This window comes from Primulina tabacum, chromosome 7 (genome assembly GCF_025594145.1).
Source record: "Primulina tabacum isolate GXHZ01 chromosome 7, ASM2559414v2, whole genome shotgun sequence".
Lineage (NCBI taxonomy): Eukaryota > Viridiplantae > Streptophyta > Magnoliopsida > Lamiales > Gesneriaceae > Primulina > Primulina tabacum.
The window spans coordinates 33,364,123-33,384,272 of record NC_134556.1 but is presented as its reverse complement, the minus strand read 5'-3'; the positions used below and the strand labels follow the sequence as shown (position 1 = coordinate 33,384,272).

General features: G+C 35.6%; 2 protein-coding genes across 9 annotated transcripts; both read right to left on the bottom strand.

Moving 5' to 3' along the window:
- Positions 1 to 1,782: 1,782 nt before the first annotated feature.
- LOC142551337 (phytochrome B-like) lies at positions 1,783 to 6,547 on the bottom strand. Of its 6 annotated transcripts, XR_012821563.1 has the most exons (5): positions 4,173 to 6,547; positions 3,227 to 4,034; positions 2,643 to 2,936; positions 2,336 to 2,437; positions 2,120 to 2,206 (listed from the first exon to the last, which is right to left on the bottom strand). XR_012821563.1 is itself a non-coding variant. In XM_075660522.1 (4 exons), exons 1-4 carry the CDS (start codon positions 6,253 to 6,255, stop codon positions 1,987 to 1,989), a joined length of 3,405 nt encoding a protein of 1,134 aa, XP_075516637.1. In that variant the 5' UTR covers positions 6,256 to 6,544; the 3' UTR covers positions 1,783 to 1,986. The 6 variants fall into 6 exon arrangements, 5 of the variants coding, with proteins under 5 accessions (XP_075516637.1, XP_075516640.1, XP_075516639.1 ...); XM_075660522.1 differs by lacking the exon at positions 2,336 to 2,437 and having other exon boundaries at positions 1,783 to 2,206; positions 4,173 to 6,544; XM_075660525.1 differs by lacking the exons at positions 2,120 to 2,206; positions 2,336 to 2,437 and having other exon boundaries at positions 2,709 to 2,936; positions 3,232 to 4,034; positions 4,173 to 6,546.
- Positions 6,548 to 7,862: 1,315 nt separating this feature from the next.
- LOC142551336 (ATP-citrate synthase beta chain protein 2-like) lies at positions 7,863 to 13,946 on the bottom strand. Of its 3 annotated transcripts, none has more exons than XM_075660521.1 (17): positions 13,690 to 13,946; positions 12,463 to 12,581; positions 12,242 to 12,344; positions 11,409 to 11,474; positions 11,201 to 11,324; positions 10,953 to 11,087; positions 10,735 to 10,795; positions 10,566 to 10,642; positions 10,210 to 10,365; positions 9,981 to 10,109; positions 9,765 to 9,897; positions 9,551 to 9,678; positions 9,324 to 9,429; positions 9,131 to 9,207; positions 8,981 to 9,051; positions 8,328 to 8,612; positions 7,863 to 8,214 (listed from the first exon to the last, which is right to left on the bottom strand). In XM_075660521.1, the coding sequence occupies exons 2-17, from the start codon at positions 12,560 to 12,562 to the stop codon at positions 8,139 to 8,141; spliced, it is 1,827 nt and encodes a 608-aa protein (XP_075516636.1). In that variant the 5' UTR covers positions 12,563 to 12,581; positions 13,690 to 13,946; the 3' UTR covers positions 7,863 to 8,138. The 3 variants fall into 3 exon arrangements, with proteins under 3 accessions (XP_075516636.1, XP_075516635.1, XP_075516634.1); XM_075660520.1 differs by having other exon boundaries at positions 13,694 to 13,946; XM_075660519.1 differs by having other exon boundaries at positions 13,753 to 13,945.
- Positions 13,947 to 20,150: the final 6,204 nt, after the last annotated feature.

Here is a 20,150-nt window from a genome sequence, read left to right as displayed (position 1 = left end):
TGAAATAACAAAAATAAAAAATAAAATTGTCCTGTTGAAATTTAAAAAAAACAAAATAACAAAAAACAAAAGTGGAATATTAGTATCATATAAGGGTAAAATTAGAAGAAAAAGTTGGTGTACTTCTAGGTAGTTACTATCATGTGCTCAATCTTAATAAAATAGAATAGATATTATTTATAACTTCTTGACTAAAAATACATAATTTTTCCTTTTCAAATAATTAAATAGCTAGTAGTGCCATGTTGGGCATTGAATGTGCGTGAATCATATGCAGCTACCTAAAAAGTCTACTAAAACATTAATTACTAAATCATCACAATTTTATGGGATCTTTTCGTCATGAGATCTCCACTTCTAATACAAGTCAAAAAGTTGAAATTAGTATGTCATTTTTTTTTAAAAAAAAACAAATTTATAATTTGAGCAATTTCCAAATTCAACTATAATTTATCTATACTATATAGTCAGAACCCCTAAAATTGGCATGTCAAAATTGCACCATATTATTATTATATTCGTCGCCAAAATAAAATTTCTCTACTTCTATTTTATAATATAAATCAAACTGATTAAATAAATTTTGATTAAAATATATTTTTTTAAAAAATAAAGAACTGTGCAAGCATATAATATAATATAATATAATATAATATAATGTAATGGTTCTTGAGAGGCTAAGTTTAGGTTAATTAGCATCAAATTACGTTGCAAAGCAAGTGTAGTTGGATTGGGATCACATCAATTTGAGTAATCTTAATTAAAAAAAATCATCAAAATTATATATACAAAATTTTCTAAATCTAAGTATCAAAAAAATCATCCAATTAATGGAAATTTAAATATGTGGAAGTGCATAACAAAAAAAAAAAAAAAAACTATTTAATAATCCAAATCAAGGCAAGATTCTGACAGGTAGATCATAGATGGGCTCGAAATATTTCCTTATTTGCTCCTTTTCATTAAACATAGATTGACTTGTCCCAAGGCTCTGAACCAACCACAATTAAATAGTTCTCTCTGATCATTACGTAAAGTATCAACCGACCATCATGTCAAAAAAAATATTAAAACCATATATATATAAAGACAAAACAAAAATGACATATTAAAATCGAAATTTGACATATAAATATATAAATTTATAAATAAACAACATATAAAATAATTGCAAATTTTCCTATTTAAAATTTTATTTTCTTGTAAAGAGCAATCAAAAATGCTATATTTTCCAGTTGATTTTTTGGAAGCAAAAAAATAAAAATAAAAATGGTTCAACTATCGAGTAGGATCATTGTACTATATAATATACAAGTTCTTGTCTCGTAGACACATACAGATATCGGTTGATTCGATCTTACGAGTGAGATATTACCATAAGAATTTATCCGTGAGTCATATAATTTTTTTATGTAATGCAATGCATTGGTTCACAGATAAATATACGTGGGTAAAACAATCACATTTATAAAAAAAATATATAATACAATTTCTCAAAAAAAAAAAATAATTTTTAAATGGATCTAATTGTAATTTCCCATTTTTTTTCCCGATTTTCTAAAAATTTATAAGACACCTTGAGTTTCGAATCTAAATCATGCATTTTTGGGATTTTTTTAATAAAAAAGGTGTGATTTATATTCACACCCCTCTTTAATTTTGTGTTTTATACTTTTCAATAGCCTATTCTTCAACTGAGATGAAATTGTTTGTGTAACAATTGATTCCAGTTTGAAGCTAAAAAGACATTTGATCACAACTCCGCAAATAGGATATACTCTGTTGCACTTAACTACTTATTCTGATATCTCAAAATATATTACATTACAGTGAAAAAAAAGTTCAAGTGATGTAGGCAAACGATGACAGGTAAATCGGCATCAGAAAAGCAAGAAAAAGATAAATATTCACACTTGAAACTCTTTACAGCTGGCTTGATAGATAGATACTCATCTGCAGTTGTTTTGGATCGACGACGAGTGCAACTCATTTGGCACCCTTCAAGCCTCTCTGTGGAACCGGCATATCAAGAACGATAAGGAAATGACATCTTTCTGACTCCCTGACATATTGAACTTCTCCATTCATAAGCTTCAAAATTTTTCTGCATATGCTTAGACCTAGACCTTCTTGAGTTGCCCATCTCTTGCTTTGGAACATGTCTTGGACTATTTCGGGAGGAAGACCATCCCCCAGGCACGTAATCCTTCACGGGAAGAAAGAAACGAGTATATCAAAGTCAAGCATAAGAAGTAAGAACGAGACAAGGACATAATAAAACAACTCAAGAAGTGTAGATATGTGCTTTAGGTTGGCACATGAACACTCTGGTCACCTTTTTGAGAATGTACAAACTTTCTTGTGACAACATAGCTTCTACAAAAAGCTCAGTCTTCTTGTTCCATGTATTTTGTTTCAAATGACAATTGCTAAATTCCTATAATCAAAATCTTTTCTATCTAAAATTTCGTCAAACATAATGGAAAACATTAGAAGAAAGATAATTGCACCCCTATCATCATCATCAAAGTCAGTGTGATAATAGAGCACCGTAGGTATTGTGATGAACTTCGCAATGAAAAGTAGAATGCTGGATGCGTAGTATCATGAAACTTTATGGTGGCAATTAATCTTTAGTTTACCTAAACTCAATGTGTGCCATGGCAGTTCCTTCAGAAATTCGCTTCGAACTTGGTCTAACTTGAATTTCTATCCAACCTTCCGGAGATGGTGCATAAAGCGCCATGTTCATCAAAAAATCAGCTAAGACCTGTTGAAGTCGGATTTGGTCGCCATAGAGTTCCAGTGTCTTGACTTCCTCTGGTATATCACGGATCAACTGCAGACCTCTTTCTCTCATCAATAACATTGCCTGGCTAACAACTGCATTTATCACACTCTCCAGCACAAATTTTGTCTTTTCAATCACCATTGATCTACCATTATACGAGCTTTAGTTAGTTCGTCTGACCACAAAGCAGATTTCAGTGAGAAAATGTAAAGAAGATAATAGTATGAAATAGTCCTAATATCAGCACATTAATCAGTAACAAGGAAAATATAGCAATCTGTTTTTTTCTAACTACCATTAGATTATAAGTTCCTTCGTTGACGACTTATCTATCTCAACGAGAATTGAAGTCGATTTTACCTGATATTATAAAGACACATCTACAGACTGTTAATCATGAATGAAAAAGTCTGACTATTTTCAAACAAAACATACCCAACCTCAATATTTTCCATATCAACATCCTTCATAATCTTTAAGATCTGCTTCTCACAAGCAGCACTCATCTCAAGAAGCTGTGTTTGGTTTTCTGTCAAATTTGTTGCTTCCAAAAGTGAGTTAGTGAACTGTATGCCACATAATGGATTCTTTATTTCTTGACAAATGTAAGTCAGATCTTTTATCTTTGATGCACATGCCTTTTCTTGTTGCCTCTGAATTTTCAAAGTTTGTTGCAACTCACGACTTGCAATCTGCAAAAAGCAGAAGACTCCTATAACCTGACCATTCATATTTACCCTCTTGTTTGCAGTCAAGAGTGCCTGCACATACTTCCCATCGCGGTCAAAAAAACAGAACGGAAACATGTCCGTTTCCTGGCCTCCAAGCGCATTGTGCAAGACGATCATGAATTTTGTCATAGCATCTAGACCCTTGAGCCGACAGCAATTTCCGAATATCTCCCCAACTATCATCTTCCCGATAACATCCCCCATACTCCAGCCAGTGAGCTTTTCCATAGCGGTGTTCCATTCAGAGCAACATGTGTTCTCATCAGAAGCAAATATTGGAGGAATCAGAGGGTTGGGACTGTGCATAATTGCCTTATAATCACCTTGAATTTGTATGAACTTGTCCATTACTGCCTTTTGGCCTGTAACATCCTGACCAACAAAGCAAACACCAACCATGTTGTTCACACAGTCCTTGCTGGAGCAAGCATTCACCACCACAAACACCGTCTTACTAAGTTGTTCAGTGTTGAATGTCCTCAACCTTAATTCAACATTCTTGTGTTCCTCGCCTGCATTGATTTTAACTTCTGAATGCATCTTAACAAAGAAAACACTTCGGTATGGGTGCCATTACTTAAAAAAAATTAAAATAAAATCAATTTTAACATGATAAAAGAGAATGCATGATGTTGGTAGAAAAGGACTACCTTGCAAAGCATGAAAAAGAAGCTTGTTAGCAATCTCAACTGATTCTTTGTGAACGATGTCATGAATCAACGACTTTCCTAATGCTTCTTCAACAGATAAGTCAGTCAGCTCTGCAACTTTTGCATTCCACCCGTTTATGCGACCCTCAACATCTACAGCAAATATAGGTGCAGTTGCAGTCTCGATCAATCTAACCATTTCTCTGGCAACAGAACTTAATTCATCCACTCCTTGTAACTCCTCCCCAGCCTGGGCAGGTACAACTGCCTTGGAACTACTTCCACCAGCATTTTGAAATGACTCTCGTAAAATAAGACGCAAAGAATGAATTGCATCCATTTCAGCATTCTCCCAAGCTAAACTTCGGCCCTTGACCACTTCTAGAAACGCCTTGAATGAAGAACGGGGATTCAACCTAAGACCATCATCTTTTTCTTGTGGATGATGCTTTGCACCGCCCCACTTGATAGCCTTCGCGGTATGGGAACGAAACCAGAATAAATAATCTCTCGAAGTGATGAATGCAACAGTCATTCCACAAACACCATCCCCTAGAGAGGCTGCTCCTGGGTACCCGGCATCCGCAAGACTGTCTGTGCTCAAACCTGTCAAGTTCCCATGGAATGCCAACAACCATTTCACTATGTCCTTTATCTGTGCTTCTGTAGGTGTCACACCAAGGGGATAATACTTCTCTTTGTAATACAGCGCAGCCCCGTCGCACTTCACAAGGTCGATGATACTAGGTCTCTGGGTAACGATCCCAGTAGGCGAATCTCGAAGCAGCATGTCACATAACAGCGTCTGTGTCCTCAAAACATGTTTTTCCGCCAACTGTGACGCCAACTGTAGTTCCATGTTCAGTTGAAGCCCAAATGCCTGCATCAAGAATTCACAAGCATACCGCAGGGGGAAAGATATGCACCGAGCAGAAGTGTGATGACCAACAACCAAGCCCCATAGCCTCATCAAATTCCGTCCTTCACAGAAGTCTTCTTCATTTCCATTAACAACAACGGCCAACGTCAACGAGGCAGTAGAACCCATACTTGCCATGTACAGGGCGTGGCAACCATGTGGTGCCCTGAGCGTCGACCCAACCAAACACAAGGGTTGAATTAATGATTCATCCTGGATAACTTTAACCGGAGTGGCTTCACAATCTACAATCATCCTAATCCGATTCTGCTTGAACAAAAATCTAGAAGCCTGGGGGATATCTGTGGCAGGATAATGTAAACCAATATACGGATCTAAATCGGACCTCCGACTCTCCGCCACCACCTCACCATGTTCATCCTCATGAAACTTATAGACCATCACACGATCATACCCAGTTAACTCTCTCACGCTTTCGACTACTGTATCACACAAAAGTTTGATGTCCCCTCCAGGAAGTGATTGCAACTGGGAAATAGCCCTCACAGCAAGCTTCTGCGACTGGACAGCACCAGCGATAGAAAGGGCCGGATCCTCGCTCCTAACAGGCTCTAAATCAATCACAGTCCCCACATCTATTCTATGCAGAATCGCATAAAAGGGCTTCCCCGAATTCTTCGAATGCACCCAAATCGGATTCAACAGTGTTATTTCACGAGCCGCAAACGCCCTCTCGAGCAAGACACAGCTCGAGGAGGAGAACAGAGTTCTTACATCAGTCCCAACCGTCAAAGTTTCGTCCCTTTCCATGCATGGGACTGACTGAAGCGCCAAGCCAAGCATTTCACGGGCATTCTCCGAGTAAGCTATGACGCGAAAATTCGATTCATCCAACGCTATCATACAACCAAACGGTTGAATATGGCTGCCACGCTGTATTTTCAATAAGTAAGCCGCAATTTGCTGCTCAGGAACAGACTCTGCACCAGCCCTTACACTCTCCGAATAATCGAAGGATTTCCCGCACACACCCGATTGCTCGAAAACCTCATGAAGCCTGGCGTCAACAGTGTACTGCGCTACAGCTTTGCTCATCGAATCCGCCGCCCTGTTTAAGGTGGCACTCTGTTGATTGTGATGACGCGGGGCTGAACCGGAAGATAGAGCTTCAGCATGAGATGCCCGGCTGCTTCTGGAAATCATTTCTTCAACACAGCAGAATCAAGTCCAAGTTTCAAGAAAGCTTGAGATGAGAATCCCTGGAAATATATCCGGGTGGGTTCTCTATTATCCATTGTTGGGTTGCTTACAAAAGACTGGATATCTGTCACAATTTTGAAATGTGTGCTGAATTCTTGGAATCATTCGTCCTCGTTATCTTAAACTTGCATTTGGGGAATTGAATGAGACAGAGAGCCAAGTGTTGCCTTGGATTTTGATCTCTCAGAATTTGGTTATTTATCCAGTATTGATTGGACTGACATTTGATAAAATTACTTCAATTAATTTATATTTCATGGTCATGCAATATGACCACTGTATGGCATCGCTCACGTAATATTACATTCACAGTAGATATCTATGAAATCAAACCTATACACAGTGATAATACAATCATCAAAAGTAGATATTTTGTGACTCGATCCATAATTATCGTGAAAATTATTACTTCTGACATAAAAATGATATTTTTTTATTAGTTGAATCGTATCAAAAATCAATCCGATTTGTGACTTCTCATCGTACAATCGCTTTACGAAAATGATTAACACAAGTTTCTATATAACTCCATTGTAAACCTATTATAAATCAATTTTAAATCTTTCATTTTTAATATGTAAGACAATTGTCGTGTTTGAATCCATATCCTAAACTGATCTAAAAATATATTGAATCGCTTGTTACAATTCAGAGTAGCCGTGTGGGACAAAAGGTGACCACATATATGCCCTCCCGTATCGCATTGTTCCCCGTGAATTTGGTACCACAATTGACTCACCCCATTCTTCTTATCTTTACGTCGATTTTTTTTATAAAATAACTCAAAAACTTCATTGTTTCCAGCTCATATAATCTATTATCATATATGTTCAAATAAATATATGGATATTATCAACTAGGGGGGTCTCAATTTTTCCAATTTTTTATATATAAATAATCGAATAAAGAATAATTAAAAGCTAAAATTCAAGTATTTGCCCAATTTCAACTTCTCAATTTATAGATCTCTGAAATTTTATTTAAAAACATGAGTCCTAATTTATATTTGCGATATCGATGCATGTTTCTATCATCGATACAAAGACCATTTTTACACAAAAACATCATATATTATTTATTAATTACATTAGTTATTTTTTTAAACAAAGGTTATACCGATCATTTCACAAATAAAAGATAGTTACATAAGACATTGTGTTTCAGCATGTCTTATGGTAATTGGCTTGTCTGGAAATATGTGCCATATTTCCCCCCACGGCGTGCATTTTGTGTCATTGCTCGTCGACCGGCTTCGATTTGTCTAGATGTGATCCAAGCAGGTTCAAGTGCCTGAAGAGCAAATTTACCGAAACAAATACGATTACCTCGATAAGCCATTCCCTTCATTCTTCCTCTATGTTGTTTACGGAATCTAGTTCTTTTGGGGTTATAGTTGATGGGTGTTTTGGAATTCCATCTCTATAACAAACACATATCTCAACTCAAAAAATATAAAGAAACCATTAATAGCGCCAACGATATAACCAGAAGCACAAAAGTACAGCCAGAGCTGGTGAATTAAATTAATTATTAATTAAATTAAAGAGATTAAAGAGAGAAGAAAATATGATAAAATCACATTCTTTTATTCACTAAACAACAGTCCATGGTTTATTTGTTCCTGAACAGACAGACACAACATCTCTTCATAAATGGCACTTGCAGGTATTGTTAAAACTGAGAAAAGTACTCTATCTGCTCTCTACCAATACTAAAGCTAAATTAACAACTGAAAAATCATCACATGACAATGTGACTTTGATTAATAGCGAGCATCAGACGCTAGGCAGTGAACCATTATCGAGCCATTTCGGTACTCAAAACCATTACTTTGTGTAGAGAACGTCTTCCCATGGGTGACGATAAAGTGGCTGCTTCAGTCTCTTCTGATCAAATGTATGCCTAAGTTTCAAAAAGTTTCATACAGTGTTAAATACATATCGAGTGATTTAAGACTGAAATTTTTGACAGGTAACAGATTAATAAAAGGGAAGAGCATTTGATGTTTAACTTACCCTATTAGACCAATGGAACGTGCAAGAACAAAGAGTCCATTAAGGTAACCAATCCCAACAATCTCATCAATTTCTTGCTTTGTGAACATTCCGCTGCCTGCAAGAAGATCCAAGAATAGGGAACCAATGGCACCATCAACGTTGAGAACTAGGTTGTTTGCTTTTGAAAGGGTGTAAGTCTCGACTTCAACTGCGTATTCCATGTACTTTACAGATGGGAAATTCGACCGTGCAAATTCTTGCAGCAACTCTACCCTCTTGTCTCTGTTATCGCCCCTCTTGACTCTATTACCAAAGACAGATGAAGCATTTGTCAGGCATTCCACATCTTTTAAGTGAAAAACATCGAATGGTTGATGAGTTTTGCGAGGTTTTCTTATGTAAAAGATTAGTCTTTTGAGGTTTTGGCCTACAGTGTACCAGGATTCTGGCTTGAATTGACAAAAATGAGAATGATCAAACGCAGGAAATTCCAAGGGTCCAAGTTCTACATTACATCAAGTATTTTAAGAATTATCATTGGAGTATCAAAGAAACTTAAGTAACAAAAAAGTTAAATAATTTTGAATACACATTCTTTTTGTCCACCATAATACACAACACACACCCCAAATAAAGAAAAGAAAGAGTGTGTAAGTCGAGTATTTTATTACCTGTGACCAATACCAGGTACACGAATGCCCTTCTTTTTCATGCTTTCCACAAATTCGTAAGGTGTAAGACCCTGAAATACACACCATGATGGGGAAGAAAATATTAAAGAACATTGGAATTTCTCACACAGAAACACAAACCAAACTCACCCTGTCATAAGCATCCTTAAAGTATCGAGCAGCATCATCAATAGCCCCACCAAAACGAGGACCAATTGTCAATAAACCTGTTTTAAAGGTGAAGTCAACAAACTGCATAATCAAGAAATGGAGCCTCAAAGAATCCATTGTTATTGCTCATACATTTTACACAAATATGACACTTGAAGAATCCGTAACGCACCAGAAACAAGACTTGATACCAGGTCTTTTCCTGCTCTAGCCGTCACAATGGTGTTGTGAGCACCAGATACACATGGACCATGGTCAGCACATAACATGATGCAAATCTAGCAAGTCAACAGCATTTTGAGAGATTGTGCAAGTCCAAACACTAGATTTGAACAAGGAAAATTGAATGATAACAAAAAGTAAAAATGTAAAGTCGTATCAAAATTACGTGGAACTCACTTCAATAAAACGTGAGCAATAACGGGGAAGGCTTCTTTTGAACCACAATAAAGAAATAACATCACCGACACCTAAACCCTGTTCAACAATGGAGGACATGGGGACGCCAGCATATGTTGGTTCTTCCCCTGCAAAATTATAACAGGCAAATTCCAAGCATTCGTATGTATTTTGATTTATTCTAAAGCTTGCCATTAATGGAAAATGATCATACCCCTATCATCTGAAATAGTGGAAATAATATGTGTTGGAGCCCGAACTTTTCCACTCTTAATTGCTGTATTAAGATCCTCCGGTATTGGAGGAGGTGTAACCTCCTTCACAGCCATAACCTGCCCCCCCTCGACCTAATAGAAAGCATCCCAGAACTTAAACAAAAGACTACCTTAAGAATCATACACAACAGTTCTTGAAAATCCAAAATGCTAACCAATTTCTCGAATGTTTCTCTGATTGAACCTTCGAATGCCTCATATGAAGTGGGAACAACAGCTCCCGCCTCTTTGAGTGCTTGATTCTTGGCCTGAGCAGACTCCATCTCACCACCACTCTTGGCCCCCTGATGTTAATAAATAAGCAAACAAAATTTGAACCGCTGCCTATGTAATCGATCGTTTTGAATCAGGTTGGAAAGTGAACAATAGGTAATATTAGCTTACAGCATGACCAAACTGCACTTCCGATTTGAAGAGGCGAGCACAAGTTCCACTGACCCAGGCAACTACAGGCTTGTTGATTTTCCCCTGTTTGAGGGCCTCAACTAAGGAATATTCATCACGCCCACCAAGTTCTCCAAGAACAACAATCATTTTAACCTGAATTTAATCCCCAAAAAAACAAGATACAAAGTTTCATAATCTCTCGCAACTCCAAGAAATCTTTAGCATAAATTTGATATATCCCATGGTGGTGTAATGCAACAATAAGGAGAAACTTCTTAACCATATGCAATTCAGTGACCATGATTCCTTGTAGGAAAACAAGAACAAAATCAGATTTTTTTTTCCTTTTTTACCTGAGGTATATTGTTAAATCGAAGCACATGATCAGAAAGTGTGGAACCAGGGAACACATCACCTCCGATCGCGATACCTACACAATTTGTGTCACGTTTCTTCACTCGAGATTTTGGAAAAGGCCATTTTAACAAAAGTACACAAAGTTGCAAGATTTCACATTCCTACCTTCGTAAATTCCATTCGTTACACGAGCAATTGTGTTGTATAACTCGTTAGACATACCACCCTGTAATCCAAACAGAAAGACTATTCCAAGTTAAACCCGAAATAAATAAGTTAACACCTGTTACAAAGTTAGATCAGTGAAACAGAATGAGTCACCATAACAAAAGAATGTACATGGTATAATATTGAAAATGTGAAAATAAGAATTCTATACGTACAGATTTGGAGACAAATCCAACAGATCCAGGCCTGTACAACTTGCAGTGAATGATATTATCAATTGTTCCAGCAGTATCACCAATCTTAAAGGCTCCAGCTTGAATACCTCCAACAGTAGCGGGGCCAATGACGACCTGAGATTTGTTTAGCATGTAAGAAAGTAGAAGCAATATAATATCATATGAAGTCAAGTTCCATGTATGAGACTGTAATTTGACCAAGTAAAAATAATTGAGAAGCAAGTTACCTTATTGTTTGCCTTTGCATAAGCAATTAATTGCTTAGTGTCTGATTCGGGGACACCTTCAGCTATAATGGCCACAACTTTGATTGTTGGCTGCGTGAGAGCAGACATGGATGAAGCAGCAGCACTTCAATGATGATATCAGATTTATTAAACTTAATGAGCAGCATGAAATCTCCATGTGGAATATTAAAAAATGTAGAAGACCAACCTTCTAAATGATGCGAAGTTAATAAAAACATCAGCTGTGGGATGTGCAGCACTTGCAGCTTCAATACTGCAAGGAAGAATAAATTTGGAACTCTCTTCAACGAATATTAATGCCGGAAAAGACTCCAGATGTTTAGACATCATGAAGATACTAATTATAAAAATGGTGATTTTTTCTGTTTCTACTTTTTTAACAGTGTTAAAGGTTCTCTTGCAAGGTAAAAGATGATGTATTACCCAGGGGTGCAAGTCAAACTACTCGTGAGTATCGAATCTTTAATAGAGTCGAGCTCGAGTTTTACACGTGTCTATTCAAGTAACTCGCAAGCTACTCAATTACACACACACACACATACATATATTTAACTATATATATTTATTTACTTATATATATATATATATTATTTAGAATTAAAATAGAGCCTAAATTGAGCTTTTCGAGCTAGAGTAACACGATATGTTTGAGCTCGAACTTGAAAATTAATACTCGATTGAGTCGAGCTTGAGTTCAAGTATACTAATTTTTTCAAGTCAAGCAACTTGGCTTCACTCGATTGAACCCTTATTTGTCAGCACTTGACATTTGAGGAAAAATACGGAGGAAATGTAACCATTTCTATTAAAGGTGCAACTTTTTTTTAAGTGGTCTCCCTTAATATTCCATCAACACAATGGATTATCCAAACAAAAGGAAAATGAAAAAAAGAAAGAAAGAGAAGGAATTGATGTCAGCAACACCGACTACCTATTACGACATCAGCAGAAAAGTTACTCCATAGCACTAAATCATAATGACAATAAATAAACGAAAAGCATGAGAAAGTAAAAACGTACGTCGAATGAACTGGAATTGCAATTTCCTCCTGACCGAAAAATAGCTTCTGAAATCCCTCAGAACCAGGATTTATGATTCCGGCAACAGAAGGTGTTTCTCTCCCTACATTCAGCAAACAGAGCATAGAAAAAATTAATGCAAGAATCCGGAATCAATCATCCGATGTACAGACAATTTCTCATTAAAAGTTGCATGAGCACATATATCATGCTCATATTACCACAAAGGAAGTCAAAATCAAGCATCCGCTGTATGGGGAGTTGCTTGTAATTGTAAAATAGTGCTTGAGTTGATTTGGAGAAAAGTTGCCCGGTTGCCATTTTGTAACCCGTAACACTCCTGAATGCAACAGTATCAGTAAATAAACTCATATGTGAATAAAAATAACACTATACAATGTAACCAAGATTACAAGCAAAAGATTCATCGCCATTGACATATCACTGCTCAAGAAAATCATCGATGCTCATGGAACATGACGCACGTCATAGCCCGATTTGTTGATCTTTTCCACTCATGGTTGATCCAATAATAATTATGTTCATGTTTTGGAGCTTCGGAGAATCATATGATCAGGCTAGACTATCGTTTGTTTTGAACAACCATCCTAGTATTCCTAAATTGCAAATGATTCTTTTCCTTGTGTGGATCCCAATAAATTACTAAAGATACAGTCAAAATTAGAAGCTAAAGCCACATCAATATTTCTAGAGATGCTGGCGGCTAAAACCATATACTAATCATCAGCATAAGATACTATACTTGAGAAAAATGTGGAAGGAATAGATCCGTAACAAATTTTCCAAGATCGGCAAACCTTTTTTCTGCATTTATCACTTCCATGAATTTGACAATTTTCAAGAAAATCATCACCTAACTCACATAATTCTCACCTCAGGAGTGACACCAAAAAGCTCTAATGCCACACTGTGGTGTTAAGAAATATTCTAGGCTATGGGATTTAACTTAACACAAGCAACTTAAACAGATATTCATCCCAAACAGAATCGTAATCGAAATAAAAAAAACAAAATTCACAAGACCAACTGAAATGCAATAGGAGAGGTTAAATCAAAATCCAAACCAAATTCCAAACTAATCACAATGTTGCATGACACATAAGATATTTCCGTAATATCCCAGAAGTGAGAACAATGCACGCACTAAAATTCAAAAGCTCGCCTTTTTTCTTTTTTTTCCTCGTCAATTTGAGTAACCGTTAAGCCAATAGATCTACCAGTAAGTAAGTAACCGAATTTCAAAACCCACGAATCATAAACAACAGATCAATATACAATTCCTCGTACAAATCGAAAGGAAAAACAAGAAAACTGGATCACAATGACTCAGAACCATATCTTCACAACATACCCACATGGGAATCACGGTAAAAAAAAAAAAAAAAATTGACTGAAGAAACCGGATCAAATCATCAAATATCAAAAACCCACCTGATTCTGAAACAAGGGTAGGGTTGAAAAATGTGAAACAGTCAAGGAAATGCACCTACTTTTGAGGAAGGAGACAGTAAGAGGAATATGAATGTTTTTTGTAGCACACAATATTAGTGGAGGAAGGAGTGAATTTATATAGAGAATTAGCTGTTGCATTGTAGTTAAGAGAAGGTGGGGCATGCCCAATTGGGCAAAGATCCAATTTTTTTTCATTTTTCCACAGTCAGCTGTTGATGAGATTGGAACTCTGGTGGCAAACTTACTGGTAGCTCACACAGCTGAACACAGCTGAGCTGATGGGGTTGGTCCATTTATTCACACTCAATAAAATAAAGGTCCATTTTTAAAACCTTTACCTAATTTTTTTATATAAAAATTTTAAAATACTTTAAAGTTGGTTTTTATAATAAAAAAAATTTGTAATTTAAATAGAATAATTTTTTATCATTATTATTTTTAAGAGTTATGGTGCTCTATAATTTTTTATTCTATTTTTAGATTAGGACGATGATAATATCAATGTAGTTACTACTATACAGAGGCTTCACGGCGGTTTCCAAGTATGGTTACGGTTACAATGAAAGGCGAAACTGAAATCAAATAACTTGAACACGGTTTGGATCGATTTGAACTAAAATTATTTTTTAAGATTTAAAATTTAAAAATTGTGTAACAATGAAACTAATTATTAAAAATGATATGTTACTGTTGTGAAAAAGTAAAAATTTATGGTAAAAAGTAAAAATCTCAAACTCTCAAAATTTACCAAACTACACACTTTATAATATTTTTCTCTCTACTCAATTGTGATTTTCTTCACAAATGAGAGATCTATTTATAGGAAATCTTTACAAATAATCCAAAAATAAAATACATCATCACACACTAATTTTCAATATTTACAACTCTTATTTTCAACATTCAAATATTCAACATTCAAATATTCAATACACACATTTTAAATATTATTTTCCAATACTCCCCCTTGTGATGATGATCATGATACGATGATGTCTTCATTACGTGTTTTTGTACTGCCTCGTTAAAAACCTTACTTGGAAAAACTCATTGGGATAAAAACCATAGTAAGGGAAAAAGAGTGCAGTCACGTAAACTCTCCCTGATGTTGACATGAACAATTCTTCACAAATTTCGTAGATTGCGCATCCCAATATTATATATGTGCTTTCTGAATATTGACGTAGGAAGTGCCTTTGTGAAGAGATCTGATGAGTTTTCACTTGATTGAATGTGACGAACATCAATACATCTATTCTTCTCAAGCTCCTTGGTGAATGCGAAGAACTTAGGAGGAATATGTTTAGTTCTGTCGCTTTTTATGTATCCTTCTTTCATTTGAGCAACACATGCAGCATTATCTTCATATAGTATCATAGGCTTCTCATCAGATGATAATCCGCATGAAATTTGGATATGTTGGGTCATTGATTTTAACCACACACATTCACGACTTGCTTCATGTAGTGCAATAATCTCGGCATGATTTGATGAAGTTGTTACGAGCGTTTGTTTCTGAGAACGCCAAGATATTGCAGTGCCTCCACGAGTAAATACATATCCAGTTTGGGAACGTGCCTTGTGTGGATCAGATAAGTATCCAGCATCAGCATAACCAATTATACTTGGATTAGCATCTTTTGAATACAAAAGTCCCAAGTCTGTCGTTCCTCGTAGATAACGGAATATATGTTTAATTCCGTTCCAGTGTCTCTTTGTTGGATATGTGCTAAATCTTGCCAACAGATTCACGGCAAAAGATATATCAGGCCTTGTACAATTTGTAAGGTACATAAGGGCACCGATGACACTTAGATATGGTACTTCTGGACCAAGAATATCTTCATCATCTTCACATGGACGGAATGGATCATTTTCTATGTTTAATGATCTAACAACCATTGGAGTACTTAAAGGATTTGCTTTATCCATATTAAAACGTTTAAGGATCTTTTCTGTATAATTTGTCTGGTGAACAAACATTCCACATTCTTTTTGTTCAATTTGTAAACCCAGACAATACTTGGTTTTTCCAAGATCCTTCATTTCAAATTCTTCCTTCAAGTATGACACAACTTCTTGAATTTCTTTATTCGTTCCAATGATGTTTAAATCATCAACATATACAGCAATAATTACACATCCGGATGTTGTTTTCTTAATGAAAACACAAGGGCATATTGAATTATTTACATATCCCTTTTTCATCAAGTGATCACTTAGTCGATTATACCACATTCGACCTGATTGCTTTAACCCATATAATGATCTTTGTAATTTCACAGAATAACATTCCCTGGGTTTTGAACTTTGTGCTTCAGGCATCTTAAATCCTTCAGGGATTTTCATATATATATTACTATCAAGTGATCCATATAAGTAAGCTGTAACAACATCCATAAGACGCATTTCTAAATTTTCAGATACCGCCAAGCTAATCAAATACCGAAACGTAATTGCATCCATCACAGGAGAATACGTTTCTTCATAATCAATTCCAGGCCTTTGAGAAAAACCTTGTGCAACAAGTCGAGCTTTATATCTTACTATTTCATTTTTCTCATTTCGCTTTCGAATAAAAACCCATTTGTATCCAACAGGTTTTACACCTTCAGGTGTAAGGACTATAGGTCCAAAAACATTACGTTTATTTAGCGAATTTAATTCAACCTGGATGACATCTTTCCATTTTATCCAATCCTGCCGATTTTTACATTCACCAAAAGATTTTGGTTCATGATCTTCGTTATCATTTATGATGTCGATTGCCACATTATAAGAAAATATATCATCAATTTCATCTATATCTTTTCGATTCCATATTTTTCCAGTATTAATATAATTGATAGATATTTCATGATTCTCGTCAGTTTGTGGTTCTGACAGAACATTTTCATCATCATGTGTTTCTTCAGGAACACCATTCTCTATTTTGTGATCATCATGTGTTTCTTCAGAAACGTCATTCTTTATTTTGTGATCATCGTGTTTCTCTATGAATTTTCTTTTTCGAGGATTTTTATCCTTGGAACCGACTGGTCTTCCACGCTTCAGGCGTTTAATGACATCATGAGTATCTTCCATTTGTTTCTTTGGAATTTCAATTCGAGCATGGGCATTTGCAGCATGTATATATGATTTAGTTACCCCTTTTGTGTCTGCAAATGCATCTGGTATTTGATTTGCTATTCTTTGCAAGTGTACAATTTGTTGTACATCTTTTTCACATTGTTTTGTTCTTGGATCCAGATGTAACAATGATGATACATACCATGTAATTTCCTTTTCGGTATGTTTCTGTTCTCCCCCTAACATTGGGAAGATTTCCTCATTAAAATGACAATCAGCAAAACGTGCTGTGAACACGTCGCCTGTCTGAGGTTCAAGATATCGAATGATTGATGGACTATCATAACCGATATAAATTCCAACCTTTCTTTGAGGTCCCATTTTCTTTCGTTGCGGTGGTGCAATAGGCACATACACCATACATCCAAAAATTCTCAGATGAGAAATGTCTGGTTCTTTGCCAAATGCAAGCTGCAATGAGGAGTATTTATGATATGCATTTGGTCTGATGCGAATTAATGAAGCAGCGTGTAAAATTGCATGTCCCCATATAGAAATAGGGAGCTTTGTTTTCATAATCATTGGTCTAGCAATCATTTGCAGACGTTTAATCAATGATTCAGCCAATCCATTCTGTGTATGTACATGAGCAACAGGATGCTCAACAATGATTCCCATAGACATACAATAATCATTGAAAGTTTGGGAAGTAAATTCACCAGCATTATCAAGTCTAATTTTCTTGATTGTATAATCGGGAAATTGATTCCTCAATTTTATTATTTGAGCAAGTAATCTTGCAAATGCAACATTTCGAGTTGATAATAAACATACATGTGACCATCTGCTGGAGGCATCAATCAATACCATAAAGTATCTGAATGGTCCACATGGTGGATGGATTGGTCCACAAATATCACCCTGAATACGTTCAAGAAACATTGGTGATTCAGTTTGGATTTTGACTGGTGATGGTCTTATAATAAGTTTTCCAAGAGAACATGCTTTACATTGAAACCTATTATTCTGAAAGATCTTCTGGTCTTTCAGTGGATGACCATGTGTATTTTCTATAATTCTTCGCATCATTGTTGAACCAGGATGTCCCAATCGATCATGCCAATTGGTTAATATCGAAGAATTATCAACTACCATGTTTGATTCAATGAGACTTATATGTGTATAATGCAATCTAGTAGGGAGCATTGGTAGTTTTTCAATCACATATTTCTTTCCTGATTTATATGTGATAAGACACATATATTTCTCATTCCCTTCATTCATTGTTTGAGTATCATACCCATGGGAATATATATCATTAAAACTCAACAAATTTCTTTTCGATTGTGGTGAATACAAAGCATCATTGATCAAAAATTTTGTACCATTAGGTAACAAAAATTGTGCTTTACCACATCCTTTAATCAAGTCTACAGGACCTGATATTGTATTCACCGTTGTTTTTGTTGGTTTTAGTTCCAAGAAATATCTTTTATCTTGGAGGATAGTGTGCGTTGTACCACTATCGGGTATGCAAACTTCAGCTTTGCTCATAGCATTTTCCATATTTGAACTTCAAAAAAATATGCAATGAAATAAATTACTTGCAATATATATTTAAATATAACACAAATCATAATTATACAATAAAAAATTATTCTATGAATACATGAAAAATAGATTATTGTACATTTATATCCTACCATTATATTGTTCATTTTCAGAGAAATCGTTGAGAAAATCTGCAGCATCAATATTGTTCATTTCTATCCCACCAACATATTGATCATTTCCAGAGAAATCATTCATAAAATCACCAGCATCAAAATGAGTTGAATCACTCAAACGGTCACTGCGTTCAGTGAAGTTGGTCTCCTTTTCTTTCCCCTTTAATGATTCTTTATAAAGTTTACAAAGGTGCTCAGGGGCTCGACAAACTTTGGACCAATGTCCTGGAGTACCACATCTGTAACAAGAACTTTCATATCTTTTTGAGTGCTTCTCATTAACACTTGTATTCTCATGATGCCTTTTCTGTGGATGGTTTGGGACGTTCTTTTGAGATGAGTTATAAAAATAACTATCTCGATTATTTTCAAAACCACGGCCTTGACCACGACCACGGCCAATTCCACGTCCACGTCCACGTCCACGACCTCGACCTCGACCAAAACCTTGTCTTTGAATTTGATTTTGGTTTCCAGGTTTAAATTCATTTTTACTTACAGCATTTACTTCTGGAAATGCTGTTGATCCAGTGGGTCGGGACTGATGATTTCTCATTAATAGCTCGTTGTTTTTTTCCGCCACAAGAAGACAGGCGATGAGTTCAGAATATCTCGCGAATCCACGTACTCTATATTGTTGCTGTAGAGTAATATTTGATGCATGAAACGTGGAAAATGTTTTTTCAAGCATCTCAGATTCTGTGACCTCATGTCCACAAAATTTTAATTGCAAGATTATTCTATACATCGCCGAATTATAATCACTGACTTTTTTAAAGTCTTGGAATCTCAATGTATTCCATTCATCCCGGGCGGTCGGAAGTATAACTTCTCTTATATGTTCGAATCTTTCTTTTAATCCCTTCCACAAAGCCATGTGATTTTTTTCAGTCAGATATTCACATTTCAATCCATCGTTGAGATGTCGACGCAAAAATATCATGGCTCTTGCCTTTTCTTGTGACGTGCATATGCCATTTTCTTTAATGGTCTCGCTTAGACCCAATGACTCAAGATGCATTTCTACATCTAGAGTCCATGGCATATAATTCTTTCCCGTGATGTCGAGCGCAACAAATTCGAGCTTTGTTAAATTTGACATGGTGGTACTAAAAAAAATTACGATGCATTTTATTAGTTAATAATTATTGCAATACAAAGTAACGGATAAACAACAAGTACAAGTATTTGTAAAAATAAAGAAAACGCACGAGGAGGATATTCTCCGATAAATACAAGACTCGTGAGTATGACGACCAAAATAATTAAAAATATCCTTGAGAAAGCCATCTTCTTTTTTCTTCGAAAAATTTGATGATGAATAATTTTTAGAGAAGAAGAGAAAGTTGGAGTGATGGAATGTGTTTGTGAGATCATATTTATAGGGCAAAAACTAGCCGTTTTTTACCATTTATGACCGTTGGGGTACAAAAAAAATAAAGGTATGTATCTGTATAATTTTATGGTAATAATATGATATATATAATATTAGACATGTTTAAATAATTATGTATATCATATCATAATATTATAATGAGTGTCATAATTTATTTTGTTTAAAAACCTTATAGGCTTTTATACTTGTCGTATCCCTTACCGGGAGTGTGGGATGTCGTCTTAACATCCACCCAGGATTTATA

Bases quoted from the DNA above. Each gene is read 5' to 3' on its own strand.
- LOC142551336 (XM_075660521.1), bottom strand. From the start codon at position 12,562: ATGGCAACCGGGCAACTTTTCTCCAAATCAACTCAAGCACTATTTTAC. The intron at 10,796-10,952 runs GTACGTATAGAA...TTTGGATTACAG, and splicing joins TTGGATTTGTCTCCAAATCT to GGTGGTATGTCTAACGAGTT. The intron at 9,430-9,550 runs GTGAGTTCCACG...TTGACTTGCTAG, and splicing joins ATTGCTCACGTTTTATTGAA to ATTTGCATCATGTTATGTGC.
- LOC142551337 (XM_075660522.1), bottom strand. From the start codon at position 6,255: ATGATTTCCAGAAGCAGCCGGGCATCTCATGCTGAAGCTCTATCTTCC. The intron at 4,035-4,172 runs GTAGTCCTTTTC...AAATCAATGCAG, and splicing joins TCTTTTTCATGCTTTGCAAG to GCGAGGAACACAAGAATGTT. The intron at 2,207-2,642 runs GTAAACTAAAGA...CTTCCCGTGAAG, and splicing joins ATGGCACACATTGAGTTTAG to GATTACGTGCCTGGGGGATG.